The 14,320-nt window shown below is 41.6% G+C and overlaps 1 protein-coding gene across 2 annotated transcripts in view; it reads left to right on the forward strand.

Annotated features, from left to right (window-relative positions):
• Positions 1-4,705: 4,705 nt before the first annotated feature.
• wipf2b (WAS/WASL interacting protein family, member 2b) overlaps positions 4,706-14,320 on the forward strand; it is a 12,855-nt gene continuing 3,240 nt past the window's right edge. Inside the window, exons 1-7 of one of the 2 annotated variants that reach the window (XM_017455096.3) lie at positions 4,706-4,776; positions 7,168-7,216; positions 7,649-7,745; positions 10,579-10,711; positions 10,786-10,926; positions 11,247-11,783; positions 11,864-12,052. In XM_017455096.3, the coding sequence (XP_017310585.1) occupies positions 7,704-7,745; positions 10,579-10,711; positions 10,786-10,926; positions 11,247-11,783; positions 11,864-12,052 (1,042 nt within the window). In that variant the 5' untranslated portion in view covers positions 4,706-4,776; positions 7,168-7,216; positions 7,649-7,703. The remainder of the gene's footprint in view (positions 4,777-7,167; positions 7,217-7,648; positions 7,746-10,578; positions 10,712-10,785; positions 10,927-11,246; positions 11,784-11,863; positions 12,053-14,320) is intronic. The other variant, XM_017455099.3, reaches the window with a different exon arrangement.

The following is a 14,320-nucleotide window of genomic DNA, read 5'->3' on the forward strand; positions in this document are numbered from 1 at the left end:
GATGAATCCAGTTCTATAGCCAGTGGTGATCAGGTGAGAGCTCCACCACTCTCTTCACCTGGGTGTCCAGAACATACAGCCTCAAGTCTGATAATACAATCACAAAATCCATCATTGACCTTCTCCCAAGGTTCTCTGGTACCGAGTACATCAAGTTCAGGTCCAGGAAGTCGTTCCTCCCAATCCTGCCTCTTCAGGTACCTAGGGTTAATGTCTAACTAATCTAAAGGTTCCTCAGAAAATCAGTTTGTTCTACCTTATCTTATCTTATCTTATCACACTTTCCTCAGAAAATGTGTGTGTGCGTGTGTGTGTGTAATTTCTTAAGAAATGTCATGATGCTGCATCACTGTGACAGTATAAATATATTGACTTTACAATGAATCTAACACGAGTCTCTCTGACTATATGCTGAAATATTCGCACTGCAGGAACCATCTGAAACATCATGTCTTGGTCCAACTGGATTGAAGCTGACAATGACATCAAAACCATCAGCAACGTGGTGAATAACAGTTTCTATCTTCATTAATGTTCCTTTGCTGGTGTTATGATCAGTTTATTTAGTGCAGGTTTAGTAAATGGAGTGAAATTCACTGTTACACTGATTTGAGTTTTAAAGAAGATCTAGACATATATTAGATACGTCACCAATCATGAGAACATCCTAACCTTATGGAGTAAATGTATAGTAATAATTAAACATTAATGAAGGAAACTGTATAAACATTCAAACTGTTTCAAGATAGTGATTGTGTGTAAAAGCTGATGATGATGTTCTTTATTTTAGGTCAAAGATGAAGCTGAAATTAAGCTTGGACAAAAATTTACTATTTACAATCTGGTGTTCAAAACCCAAGGCATACCGGTACATAAGTACACGATCAAGGTGAACACTACACTAATACCTTTGCTCTCAAAACCACAAGATGGATTCCACAAGATGTTGGAAACATTCCTTTGAGATTGTGGTCCATGTTGACATGACTGCATCACACAATTCCTGCAGATGTTTCAGGTGCAATTTCATCCTGCGAATCTCCTGTGCTACCACATCCCAAAGCTGATCTACAACAACAACAACAACAACAACATCAACAATGATATTTATTTATATAGCACATTTAAAAACAACACATGTTGACCAAAGTCCTTTACATAGCAAGGACCTAACAATACGAAATAAATAATAATTAGACACACTAAGTACAGTCTAAAGAAAGAGAGTAGAGGCAAGACTTCAAATAAGATTTAAAAGCATCAAAGGTAGTACAGGCTCTAATATGAAACAGAAACCCATTCCAGAGATGTGGGGCCACTATCTCCTTTTGATATTAAGCGAGACCTAGGACTAATTAAATGGAAACTGCGATGACCTTAAAGGGCTAGAAGACGTATATTGCTGAAGTAGTTCCACAATGTAGGGAGGTGCCAAGCCATTTAGACCCTTAAAAACAAATAGTAAAACCTTATATTGAATTCTGAATTTAACTGGGAGCCAGTGGAGAGATGCCAGCACAGGTGAAATACTAGCATGTTTCCTAGTCCCTGTCCAAAGCCTAGCTGCAGCATTTTGGACTAACTGTAGACGTGATAATGAGGCATGAGAAACATCACAATACGATGAATTACAATAATCCGATCTGGAAGAAATAAAAGCATGTATAACAACCTCCAGATCCTTAAAAGAAAAAAGCCACTTCTTACCATAGAATTTATATCAAACTTTAAGTCGGAATCAAAAATCACACCAAGATTCCCTACCTGATGGTATAATTTAGATGTGAAAGGGCCTAGTTCATTCATTATAGATTACAGATTTAGTAGCACTGGAGGGGGTGAACACTACCACATCAATTTTATCATCATTAAGGTGAAGAAAATTCTATTGGATTCAGATCCAGTGACTGGGAAGGCCACTGAAGAACTTATTGTCATGTTCATGAAACCAGTTTGAGATGATTTTTGCTTTGTGATATGGTGCAGTATCAGGCTGGAAGTAGCCATTAGAAGATGGTAAATTGTGGCCATGAAGGTACACGTTCAACAACAATACTCAAATTGTTGTTGCATTCAAGCCATGATTGATTGGTATTAACGGCCCAAAGTGCCCCAAGAAAACATTCCCCACACCCTTACACCACCTCCACCAGCCTGGACTGTTGACACAAGGCAGGTTGGGTCCATGGATTCATGCTGTTGGTGCCAAATTCTGACCCTACCATCTGTGTTCCTCAGCAGAAATCGAGGTTCATCAGACCAGGCTTCGTTTTTCCAGTATTCGTCTGTTCAGTGTTGGTGAGCCTGTGCCCACTGCAGCCTCAGCGTTCCGTTCCTGGCTGACAGAAATGGAACCCGGTGTGGTCTTCTGCTGTTGTAGCTTATCCACCTCAACATCTGATGTGCTGTGAATTCTGAGATGCTTTTCTGCTCACCACAATTGTACAGAGTGGTTATCTGAGTTACTGTAGCCTTTCTGTCAGCTCAAACTAGTCTGGCCTGTACGACCTCTCTCATCATCAAGGTGTGTCGATCTACAGAACTGCCCCTCACTGGATGTTTTTTCTTTATTGCACCATTCTGAGTAAACTCTAGAGACTATTGTGTGTGAGAATCCCAGGAGATCGGCAGTTAGAGAAATACTCAAACCAGCTCATCTGGCTCCAACAATCACAGCACACTATAGTCCGAGGTTTTTAGATCACTGCATGAATGAGTAGGTGTACAGGTGTTTCTAATAAAGTGCTCTGTGAGTGTATGTCTATGTAAGAGGCTGTGCTACACTGCTGGCAGCCAGCAGAGGGCAGCAGATGCACACAGTGAGAGCAGCATTCCAGAGAACTCAGTTGCCCAGAATCCTCCAGGCTGATTAACCTGGATTGTGTACATCTGCCAGGCAGGATATTTAAGGTCAGTCTATCGCGCTGTTCTTGGTTGCACCTTTGTAGAGGGGTGACTGGTATGGCAATGCATGGCATGGCATTGTTTGTAATTGAGCAATGACTCAAATAAGAGGAGAAACTGGAAAGAGTAAAAGATAAAGGGGTGTAAAAAGAGAAACAAGATGGAAATAGAATGAAGGAAAAACAAACAGATAAAAATATCCCAGGTTATATATATATATATATATATATATATATATCTCAATCCTGAAGAGCTCCAAGTTTTGATGGCCTGTTTCCCTCTATACTATTTTATTTCTCCTGATTCAGTAAAGAAGAGTCTTTTGTTTGAGTCTGTGGTTGGGTCCACAATTGACTGTCAGGTTACACTTGAAGGTTTATTTCAGTTATAAAGAAACAAAAAGGTGTCTATGGAAGGACAGGACATATTTCACTGCTGAGTTTTTACTGCCAAGCAGAATCCTTTTGATGAAGCCTGTGAACTTCCCAAAGTTAGCCAACTCCTTATCACCTCATTTTTCATCAATGGAGGCACATTTTAGATTGCGGTTTTGGATAGCAGGTGTTAATAAAGGTGAAACTGATACTATGTCATTCACCCCTATGAACACCACCTTAGACTTGTTCATAAGGGAAGTAAAATATATATTCTCACAACTGACCTGCTCTCCCACCACCATCATCCTCCACCTGTGCTCCACTCTCCGGTACACACCTGTCGCATCTCTCCACCAACCTCAGAAGCCATTTCATCTGCTCACAATCACTGTTTTAACATCAGTTTACTGTCTTTATAAGTAATTTTGCTCTTCTCTCAGTAAAAAGAAAAAAATAGAAAAGTTGGCAAAGTGCCACAAAGCTTTGTGTGTTTCCTTTATACTCAAAGCATGTGCAGAGAGAGAGAATATTATTATTAGACATTTAGTTGGACCTGACATGGTCCATAAATGTGGCCAGTATTTCATATGGAACAGCTCTTGTATACTTCTGCCTCTTCTTCTCTACTGCTTTCTTTCCCTCACTACATCACCATACATCTTTACTCCTCTTCCCCTTCCTCCTCCTCTTCCATGAGTACGTAAGTGCCCTGTTCATGGTTAACTTGGCCAGGTTCCTCCATGTTCAGAAGTTGTGGTAAAGCTTTATGAATGTTTAATGATATCTGTACTCCTAAATATCACTTGACTAAGTTGACAAGAAGTGAACTGTTTATTATTGTGAATTTCTCACATATTCCCATTGTTAGTGAAGTTCAAATTTCACCTGACATCCAATTTATCGTGTATTTAGCAGACATTACAAACATTTCATATCTTTGATATTTATGTATGGAATATATAACGATAGATTTTGACAGTTGAATGGACTATTGTGCATGAGGTGATTTGGAGAGTATGACTCTGAGAAGCAATGCATTTAGTTTTGATCAGCGAGACATATGCATTTGGTAATTGTGCAAATTGTAGACTGTTGTGCTTATTTCTTAGCATAGATGTTCTAAAACTTGCGAAATTTGCTTAAAGGAATAAGACATTAAAATCTGTTGTGAACATAAGTGTAGAGGTTTAAACAAGTGAAGATGTCAACATGCATGCAACACCCGTCCCATTCACAAAGCGCCAGATTTCTCTGGATAAAATTACATCATGAGGAAACAGTTATTGGTTAATTCAAACTCAGGAGAAAACAGAAAAAATGAATAATTCATGGACGCTTAGGCTCTTGATTTAAATCAAAGAACAATTTAATGTTTGAGGCAGTCACCTCCAGGACGCCAGGGGGCGCAAACTCACCTGCCGCTGATATGAACCGCGCATGCGCGTTTCAGTCTGCAGGAGGAGCCAGAAAAAGGCCGATCTGTTTATGTGAAGCTGTGAGTTTAAACTTTTTATTGTGATTTTTATTCTTTATAAACTGTTACACTGGGAGCTGATAGCGCGCGCTGCAGTTTAGTTATTAATAATTATATGAATAAAGTAAATATTGTGATGCTGTTTGCTATCGGCTGTTTAATGATGCTATTGACCTAGCTTAACATGTATTAGCCTCCTGGGCAATCGATTAATAACAATATTAATAATAATAATAACAATAATAATGATAATTATTATTATTATTATCAGTCCTGGATGTTTTCTGTCGCAAAGAGGGGTTTGAGTTGCTGGAGAAAATCTCTATGAATATGCCTTTTTTTTAAACACATTTATAATATTTTAATATTGTTTACAACATTGTGTTTAAATAAAACTCACTGAAACGGTTGTGTTACAGCTGTAATGGTTAATCAGAAATGATTTAGACTAGTTTAAAAAAAATAATCGTGGCAAGACAAAAAGCACAAATTTTAATTAATACTTTATTAAATAAAACGTATAACACAGCCAGAGTAAACACTTTAATTATATTAATTTATTCATGAGATTTCAGAAGCACTGCATGTTAATATCAGAAGTAATGTATTTGTTTTTAATCATTTGAGTGTGTGAGTAAATATTAGATACTGAAACTGTGAGTATCCCCTGATTCTCAAACCCATCTGATCTTTTTTTTCCCCACTCTTTAAAGACTAAATAAGATTTAAATGCTTTTTAACGGAAACATTTCATGTAAAAGATACAAAGAAAAATGTGTAGCTAAAAAAGTGACGTAGAAATCAGCAGCTTTTTAACGTTTTGTTAAACTAAAAAATAGAAATACACAAATCTCTTACATGGCAAAAAATAATTTCATATAATAAACTATAAAATACAATACATAATAAAATCAATAACAAAAAGGCAATGTTATGTTACAGGATTAGAGCAGCTCAGTGCCGTCTGTGGTAAATACTGTATGACCACAAGTATGTGGACACCTGACCATCACACCTGTTGATACCTGTTGGTAATTCTATAAAGCTTGAAAGTATCTTGATAACTTGATCAGTGTAGATTAATATATTTCCCTGATACCCACGATCTCTCGGTCAGGACAGTACTGTATCCATCAACCACAGATTTAAGGTAGACTTTAAATGACCAAGAAACCCTTTTTGTTTACTTTTTAATAATATTCAGTCATTTATCTTATTACCCAAAGCTGAATAAACACTTCCTACCATGAAATGTGTGTTGAGGAGCAACAGATAAATAACTAAGAGTCCCAGTGAAGAAGGCTAAGATTAAAATGTAAATGTTATGAGAGAGAGACTTTCTCAGTCTCACCTGCTGGAAAGCTTTTTGTCTCTTTTTTTTTTATGCTGCTGCTGCTGTTGTTGTCGTCCTTCAGTTTTACTCAGAACCTGAATTCCTCCAATTAGTCCCCTATTAAAATAAAATAACTTGAGAAACAAAGTTCCAACAACAAACTTTACAATTTCTCTAAGAACTAAGAGGAACCCAAACACTGTTCCAGCGTGACACACGGTGCACAAAGTGAGCTCCATGAAGTCATGGTGTGTGAAGGTTGGAAGAAGGTAGAAGATCTTGAGTGTCCTGCACAGAACCCTGACCTCAACCCCACAGAAGACCTTTGGGATGAACTGGAGTCTCCTCACATCATCATCAGCACCTGACCTCAACCTCACTAAGGCTCTTGTAGCTGAATGATCACTAATCCCCACAGCCATGCCCCCAAATCTAGTGGAAAGCCTTCCCAGAAGAGTGGAGCGCATTGTAACAGTAAAGGGGAATAAATCTGTAATGAAATGTTCAACAAAGAAGGATATATGGGTGTGATGGTCAGGGGTGCACATACTTTTGGCCTATTTAGTGTATGAGGGATACACTGATCTGAAACCAGCCTCAAACACAGGATCAGCATCCAACACATTTTCCAGTCCAATACTGATTCTCTCTAATTTAGTCATGGCCAGTTTCCACCTATCAGGCAGCTCTCCCTCATCACATGACTGATATTAACCAATCAGGGGGAACGCTAAGGTGTGCTTCCTCCTAGACGTGCAAAGCTGATTGGATCTTTTCAAACTGTCAGGGTGTGGTGTAACACACACGAAGGAAAGCGTTGTTCGCCCAATTCTGCCTGCATGAACTCATGGATACCTATGATTGGCTGTAGATGCAGGAGAGATCGTAAACCCCTCCACCCTGAGAGCACACCCAGTTTTGCTCTATTGGACTCCTGGCTACGGAGATTTCTGTGGCACCATCGGGATTCGAACTTGTGGTCTCAGGATGGTGGATTTTTAAGTGATTCTGTAGTAATGTACCATAAACATAAATAAACCAACTCATAACAGTATATTATTTTTATATAATCCTTTTAGAATTCGTTTGTCCCGTATCCACGTGTGACATCTGCAGCTGCTTATAACGGTGAGAAGGAGAGTGCTGATCAATACCAAAACAAAAATATATTTAATCACTTTTTGTGACATCTTTAGATAAAAATGTGTACAGTGTGTGTAATGTTAGCCATGTCCAGCATACTGATGGATTCAGTCCAGAGCGTGGGATGTGAGGAAGGGGGCGGGGCTCCCAGGTAGTGTCAGATAGTATCTGAGAGTTCAGAATACCTGTGCAGGTGATTCCATACTCACATGTTGACTGGCTGTTCTGTTTTATTGGAGAGAGAATACTACTCTGGAATATTTTTGAGTGAAACTCTGGACTTGCGTTAGTCGCTCTTATGTTTAATAATATGAAGATTCTCCACAGGAGGATGCTGTTATCACAATCACGTCACTACCTCTGTGTGTGTGTGTGTGTGTGTGTGTGTGTGTGTGTGTGTCTGGATTTTATTTCCAGATGCGCTCTTCTGTGAATATCTGAGTGCCTCTCACACTCGCACTCGCATTGCAGGATGCCGATCCCTCCCCCACCTCCGCCCCCCACCTTCAGCCAGGTGAGCATGTGTATAACTAGAAAATTAGCAGCTAGTATATTAGTAATGTAGGTTAGCTCCACATGCTGTGAGGTTGCACTATGTTCAGTGGTTCATTTTTATCTCCCAACAACTTCTGACAAACACCAACGAGGGTCTCGGATTCTAACCTGTCAGCGGGCACCTTTTTTTTTATCATCACAGCACCGGTTTATGAATATTTATTAGCATAATGCTATGAACATATCCACCCACACACACTTTTTTTTTTTTTTTTTTTTTTTTTTTTTAAGGGGAAGATGAATTTAATTGCAGATAAATTTAAAGCAGAAATAAAAATGTACGTCTAAATCTAAGTGATTTGCTTACATTGGTAAATGACTCCTTGTGTGATTCACTTACATTTGTGACCGACTCTTGTAGACATGTGCTTACATTTGTATATGACTTCTTCAGTGACTTCATTACACTTGTGAATAACTCCTTAAAGTGATTCGCTTACATTTAAAATGACTCCCTCCATAGTTTGCTTAATGCTCTAAAATGACTCAGATTCCTTACATTTTATGAACGACTCATGATGTGATCCATTGTCATTTGTAAATGACACCCAGAGGATTCACGTACATATGTACATGTCATTACTGAGTATGTGTAACTGTGCAATGAAAATATCCATCCATCTGAGTCGAGTCCACTTACATTTGTTATTGACACACAATGGGAGCTTCAGTCTGACTGGAACAGTCCCCCAAACTCCTTTTGGTTTTTTGTGGTTTTATTCTTAGAGTTTTCTATAATCTGTTTGAAGAAACATGTAGGTAATTCAATTCAATTCAATTCAATTTTATTTGTATAGCGCTTTTTACAATAGACATTGTCTCAAAGCAGCTTTACAGAAATATCAACATGGTATACAGATATTAAAGGTGTGAATTTATCCCAACTGAGCAAGCCACTGAGTGGCGACGGTGGCAAGGAAAAACTCCCTAAGATGTTTTAAGAGGAAGAAACCTTGAGGGGAACCCGACTCAGAAGGGAACCCGTCCTCATCTGGGTAACAACAGATAGTGTGAAAAAGTTCATTATGGATTTATATGAAGTCTGTATGGCGTTAGGAGCAGCCGTAGTCCCAGCAGTCTGGAATTAAAGAAGATTTGAGCTCCATCCAGAGGCAGAAAGGATCTGGATCTCTAGTATCTCCATAAATTCGTGTGGGGCTCGGCGAAAGGAGAGCGTGAGAAAAAAGATCATTATGACTGCGAAGTAGTAGAACAGAATCTAGTCAGGGTAGGCTTGAGTAAACAAATACGTTTTAAGCCTAGACTTAACCACTGAGACTGTGTCTGAGTCCCGAACACTAATAGGAAGACTGTTCCATAACTGTGGGGCTCTATAAGAGAAAGCTCTTCCCCCTGCTGTAGCCTTCACTATTCGAGGTACCGTCAAATAGCCTGCATTTTTTGATCTAAGTAGGCGTGGCGGATTATATAAAACCAAAAGGTCGCTTAGATATTGTGGCGCGAGACCATTTAGTGCTTTATAGGTTAATAAAAGTATTTTATAGTTAATGCGAGATTTTACTGGGAGCCAATGCAGTATTGATAATATCGGTGTGATGTGGTCCTACCTTCTAGTTCTAGTTAGGACTCTAGCAGCTGCATTCTGGACTAACTGGAGCTTATTTGTATTCCTACTGGAACATCCAGACAGTAAGGCATTACAGTAATCTAATCTAGAGGTGACGAATGCATGAACTAGTATTTCCGCATCATGTAGTGACGATATGTTTTTTATTTTAGAAATATTTCTGAGATGAAAGAAGGCTATCCTAGTAATATCTACATGAGCATCAAATGATAGGCTGGAGTCAATAATCATTCCAAGGTCTTTAACTGCTGCACATGATGAAACAGAAAGACCATCCAGAGTAACCATGTGATCAGAAAGATTACTTCTAGCTACACGTGGGCCTAATAAAAGTATTTCTGTTTTATCAGAATTAAGTAGAAGGAAGTTAATTAACATCCACTGTCTAATGTCCTTTACACAATCCTCAACTTTACTAAGCTTCTGTCTGTCCTCTGGCTTCGCTGAAACATACAACTGTGTATCATCAGCATAACAGTGGAAGATAATTCCATGTTTACGAATAATTTGACCTAGGGGTAGCATATATAAAGTAAAGAGCAGTGGGCCTAAAACAGAACCTTGTGGAACTCCAAAAGTAACCTCAGTATGCATGGAGAATTCACCATTTACATCTAAGAACTGATAACGATCGGTCAGATAAGACCTGAGCCAGGAGAGGACTGTTCCCTTAATACCAACAACATTTTCTAATCTATCAAGGAGAATAGTGTGATCTATAGTATCAAAAGCTGCACTAAGGTCAAGTAACACAAGCAGCGAGACACAACCCTGATTGTAAGTCAGTAGAAGGTCATTTACTACTTTAACTAACGCTGTCTCTGTGCTATGATGAGGTCTAAATCCTGACTGATACATTTCATGAATGTTGTTCCTATGTAAGTACGAGCATAACTGCTTTGCTACAACCTTTTCTAAAATCTTAGAGATAAGGGGAGATTTGATATTGGTCTATAGCTGGACAGTTGAGAGGGGTCAAGGTCAGGTTTTTTAATCAAGGGTTTAATAACTGCTAATTTAAGTGATTTAGGTACATAGCCAGTGCTTAGGGAAGAATTGATTATATTTAGAAGTTGTTCAATTACTCCTGGAGAAATCTGTTTAAACAAACATGTGGGTACAGGATCTAGTATGCAAGTTGATGATATTTCTTAATCTTTTATTCACCTCTTTGTTTTTTAACCTGTGTGTATTTATTTATAAGGCGAACACAACTCCGCCTAAATTGTCTCAGGATGAGGCGAAAGGCAGAGGAGAGCTACTCTCCGATATCTGTAAGGGGACCAAACTGAAGAAAGTGGGCGTGATTAATGACCGCAGCGCTCCCATGATCGAGAGTAAGAGAGTGAGCGTGTTTAATGAGTTCAATAACACATGAACACAGAATGATCACTCTTATATTCTCTCATAGAACCCAAAGGGGTCGGAGCTTGCAGTGGAAGTGGACCCAATGCTGGGGGTGGGGCTAATGGTGGAGGTGTGTCCACAGGAGCGCAGCAGCCAATGGGAGGCTTGTTTCAAGGTGGAGTGCCTAAACTGCGACCTGTGGGAGGTACAAGAAAAATGCAGACAGTTCTTTATTAAAGAATTTATTTATTAATGTTTATTACAATGTTAGATTTGTTTATGTATTTGTCCAGAGTAATTTATTTTGTCACTGCTATTTATCTCTGTTTTACATTCTGTAACGTTCAAATTGATATCTCGAACAGCTTCCTATTCACTATATATGCTCACTACATGCAAGAACGTAGTGCTGCACTGGACCCTACACCATGCACTACATGACATCAGTCACACAGAAAATTGCTGCTTTATTACATTTGTGTGTGTGTGTGTGTGTGTGTGTGTGTGTGTGTGTGTGTGTGTTAGATGGTTCCGTGGGCAGATCTTCACTCCAGCCCCTGTCGTCTCGCTCTGCGGCGCCCCGCCCTCCTGGTTGCCCAGACGACAGTGAGAGCCCAGCCCACCAGCCATCTCCCCCTCCCCCTCCTCCTGCAAGTCGGCGTGGCAATGCTCCGCCCACTCCTTCTCAGAAATGTGCCACACCTACTTATAACCGTGATAAGCCCCTCCCACCCACACCGGCTCCGCCTCCACCTCCGGTGAAACCGCCTCCTTCTCCGGCCAGCAGTCACTCTTCCTCATCTTCGTCCACTTTAGCTCCTCCCCCTCCCCCACCCCCATATCGCCAGCAGCTGTCTGTGTCTAATGGATCGTCCAGTCCGGTGAACGAACTCGCCCCTGAACTGCCACAGAGGCACAACTCGTTAAGCAAGAAACCCACAGCAGGAGGCCATGCCCCCACACGAGCTCACGCCCCGCCCCCTCCACCACCAAGCCCCTGCCCCTCCCCAGCCACCGCCCGTCCTCCTCCTCCAGTACGAGACCCCCCCAGTCGTGGAGCAGGTGAGCCTGTTTGTTTGTTTGTTTGTTTTGTTTGTTTGTTTCTTTGTTTATTTTATTAATGCTGATTAGACTTGTTGTAGCTCCTCCAGTACCTGCACAGATGCCGCGGAACACTCGTGAACCACCGCCCCCTCCACCATATCGGACACACTCTGACGCCCCCAGTAGGGGTAAACCCCCACCTCCCCCCTCAAGATCTCCTGCTGCAGCTCCGCCCCCTCCACCCCCTACTCGTAACGGCCACACCCACAATTCCCGCTCCTTTGCAGGTGAGTGTCCGGCACGTAACTGTTCTCTAATTACCTGACGGCAGTCATGATGATAAGCGTACCGAGGTTACATTTCGGCAGCCAATCCTGAATCATGTGACATCAAGGTTTTACATGTACATTTACATTTGTTCATTTAGCGGACGCTTTTATCCAAAGCGACTTACAAATGAGAAAATACAAGCAAAGCGATATATCAAGCAGAGAACAATACGAGTAGTGCTACCATACAAAATCCGTTAATTGAGTTCCAGAAAAAGCAAAGTGCGCAGAGTAGAGGTGTAAGTGCAAATTTTTTATTTATTCTTTTTTTTTTTAATTCTTGAAAGGGACCTTGAGCCACCCTGAGTAGGAACTGCTAAGCGTCGGTTGCTAATTGATCGCAGATTGCATGAGGGAACATAAACCTTCAAGAGAGAGTTGAGGTAGGAGGGTGCTGTTCCAGACAAGGTCTTGTAGGTGAGCATCAAGGCCTTGAATTGGATGTGGGCAGCTACAGGAAGCCAGTGGAGGGAGATGAATAGGGGTGTGACATGGGTTCTCTTGGCCTGGTTGAAGACGAGGCATGCTGCAGCATTCTGAATCATCTGAAGGGGTTTGATGGAGCTGGCTGGGAGGCCCGAGGTTAGTGAGTTACAGTAGTCCAGTTTTGAGATAACCAGAGCCTGGACTAGTATCTGTGTAGCCTGTTCGGTGAGGTAGGGTCTGATTTTTTTTGATGTTGTACAGTATGAACCTACAGGACTGTGCAGTTGTTGAGACGTGGTCTGTAAAGGTCAAGCTGTCCTCAAGAGTCACCTCAAGAGTCCTGGATGGCTTGAGTGTGGTTGAGCTGAGCTGTACAGTGAGGTTGTGGTTGATTGAGGGACAGGCTGGGATGACGAGAAGCTCAGATTTTGCCAGGTTGAGCTTAAGGTGGTGTTCCCTCATCCAGACCGAGATGTCCGACAGGCAAGCAGAGATACGTGCAGAGACAGATGGATCGGCAGGCTGGAAGGACAAATAGAGCTGGGTGTCATCAGCATAGCAATGATCTGAAAAGCCATGAGACTAATCACCTGCCCTAGAGATGAAGTGTAGATAGAAAAGAGGAGTGGACCCAGAACTGACCCCTGTGGAACACCAGTAGTGAGTTGCTGAGTTTCAGAAATACCTCCCCTCCATGATAACTTGAAGGATCTGTCAGAAAGATAGGATTCCACCCAGCGCAGAACCGTTCCAGTGATGCCCAGGCTGGAGAGAGTTGACAGGAGGATCTGAGGGTTCAGTGACGAAAGCAGCAGAGAGGTCGAGTAGGAAGAGGATAGATGATCTACAGGTTGCTCTTGCCCGTCTGTTGGGACGTGAGGTATGGGAGAAGTTGAAGTTGGAGGCTAGGGCAGCAGGTTCTCAGCATGGATCCAGGTCTCAGTCAGAGCCAGCACATTGAGGTTGGAGTGGGTTGCAAAGGCAGGAATGAAATCTGCCTTGTTCACAGCAGATTGGCAGTTCCAAAGTCCTATAGAGAATGAGAGGGAATCTGCAGAGGCCACATTCACAATGCATAGGTTGTCCAAGTTGCGTACTTTTCTGGGAGTATGCTGCAGTCTGCGCCTGTGGCAAATAACAGGAATAAGCTGATGACACATGTTAGTGTTAGTACCTGTGGCTCAGGTGGGGCGGCTTTGGCTCAGGTGGTAGAGCGGGTTGTACACTAATTGTAGGGTTGGCGGTTCGATTCTCGGCCCACGTGACTCCATATGCAAACGTGTCCTTGGGCAAGACACTGAACCCCAAGTTGCTCCCGATGGCAAGTTAGTGCCTTGCATGGCAGCTCTGCTACCATTGGTGTGTCAGTGTGTATGTGAATGGGTGAATGAGACACAGTGTAAAGCGCTTTGGATAAAAGCGCTATAGAAGTGCGCCATTTACCATTTACCTGTGTAAACAAGTAAACAGCAAGAGGAATAAAGGGAGAAAAAATCATTCTTAGCAGCACGTGTGGTGTCTTGTTGGTGTCCTTGCTCGGTGGACTCGCGCAGGTAGATTCGCAGGTCTTTACACGAGCTCGGTCTTTACACGAGCTCGGTCTTTACACGAGCTCGGTCTTTACACGAGCTCGGTCTTTACACGAGCTCGGTCTTTACACGAGCTCGGTCTTCACACGACAAGGGCTGACACTTCCGCCTCAGCTCAGCGTTTCTCAATTACTAAATACTGTGGTGTTTCACAGCTGAGCACGCCTCTTTAATTAGGAAAACAAAGAGTAGTCGCGTGAACGAGCGACTC

The sequence above is a fragment of the Ictalurus punctatus genome, chromosome 24, assembly GCF_001660625.3.
Source record: "Ictalurus punctatus breed USDA103 chromosome 24, Coco_2.0, whole genome shotgun sequence".
In the NCBI taxonomy this organism is placed as follows: Eukaryota; Metazoa; Chordata; class Actinopteri; order Siluriformes; family Ictaluridae; genus Ictalurus; species Ictalurus punctatus.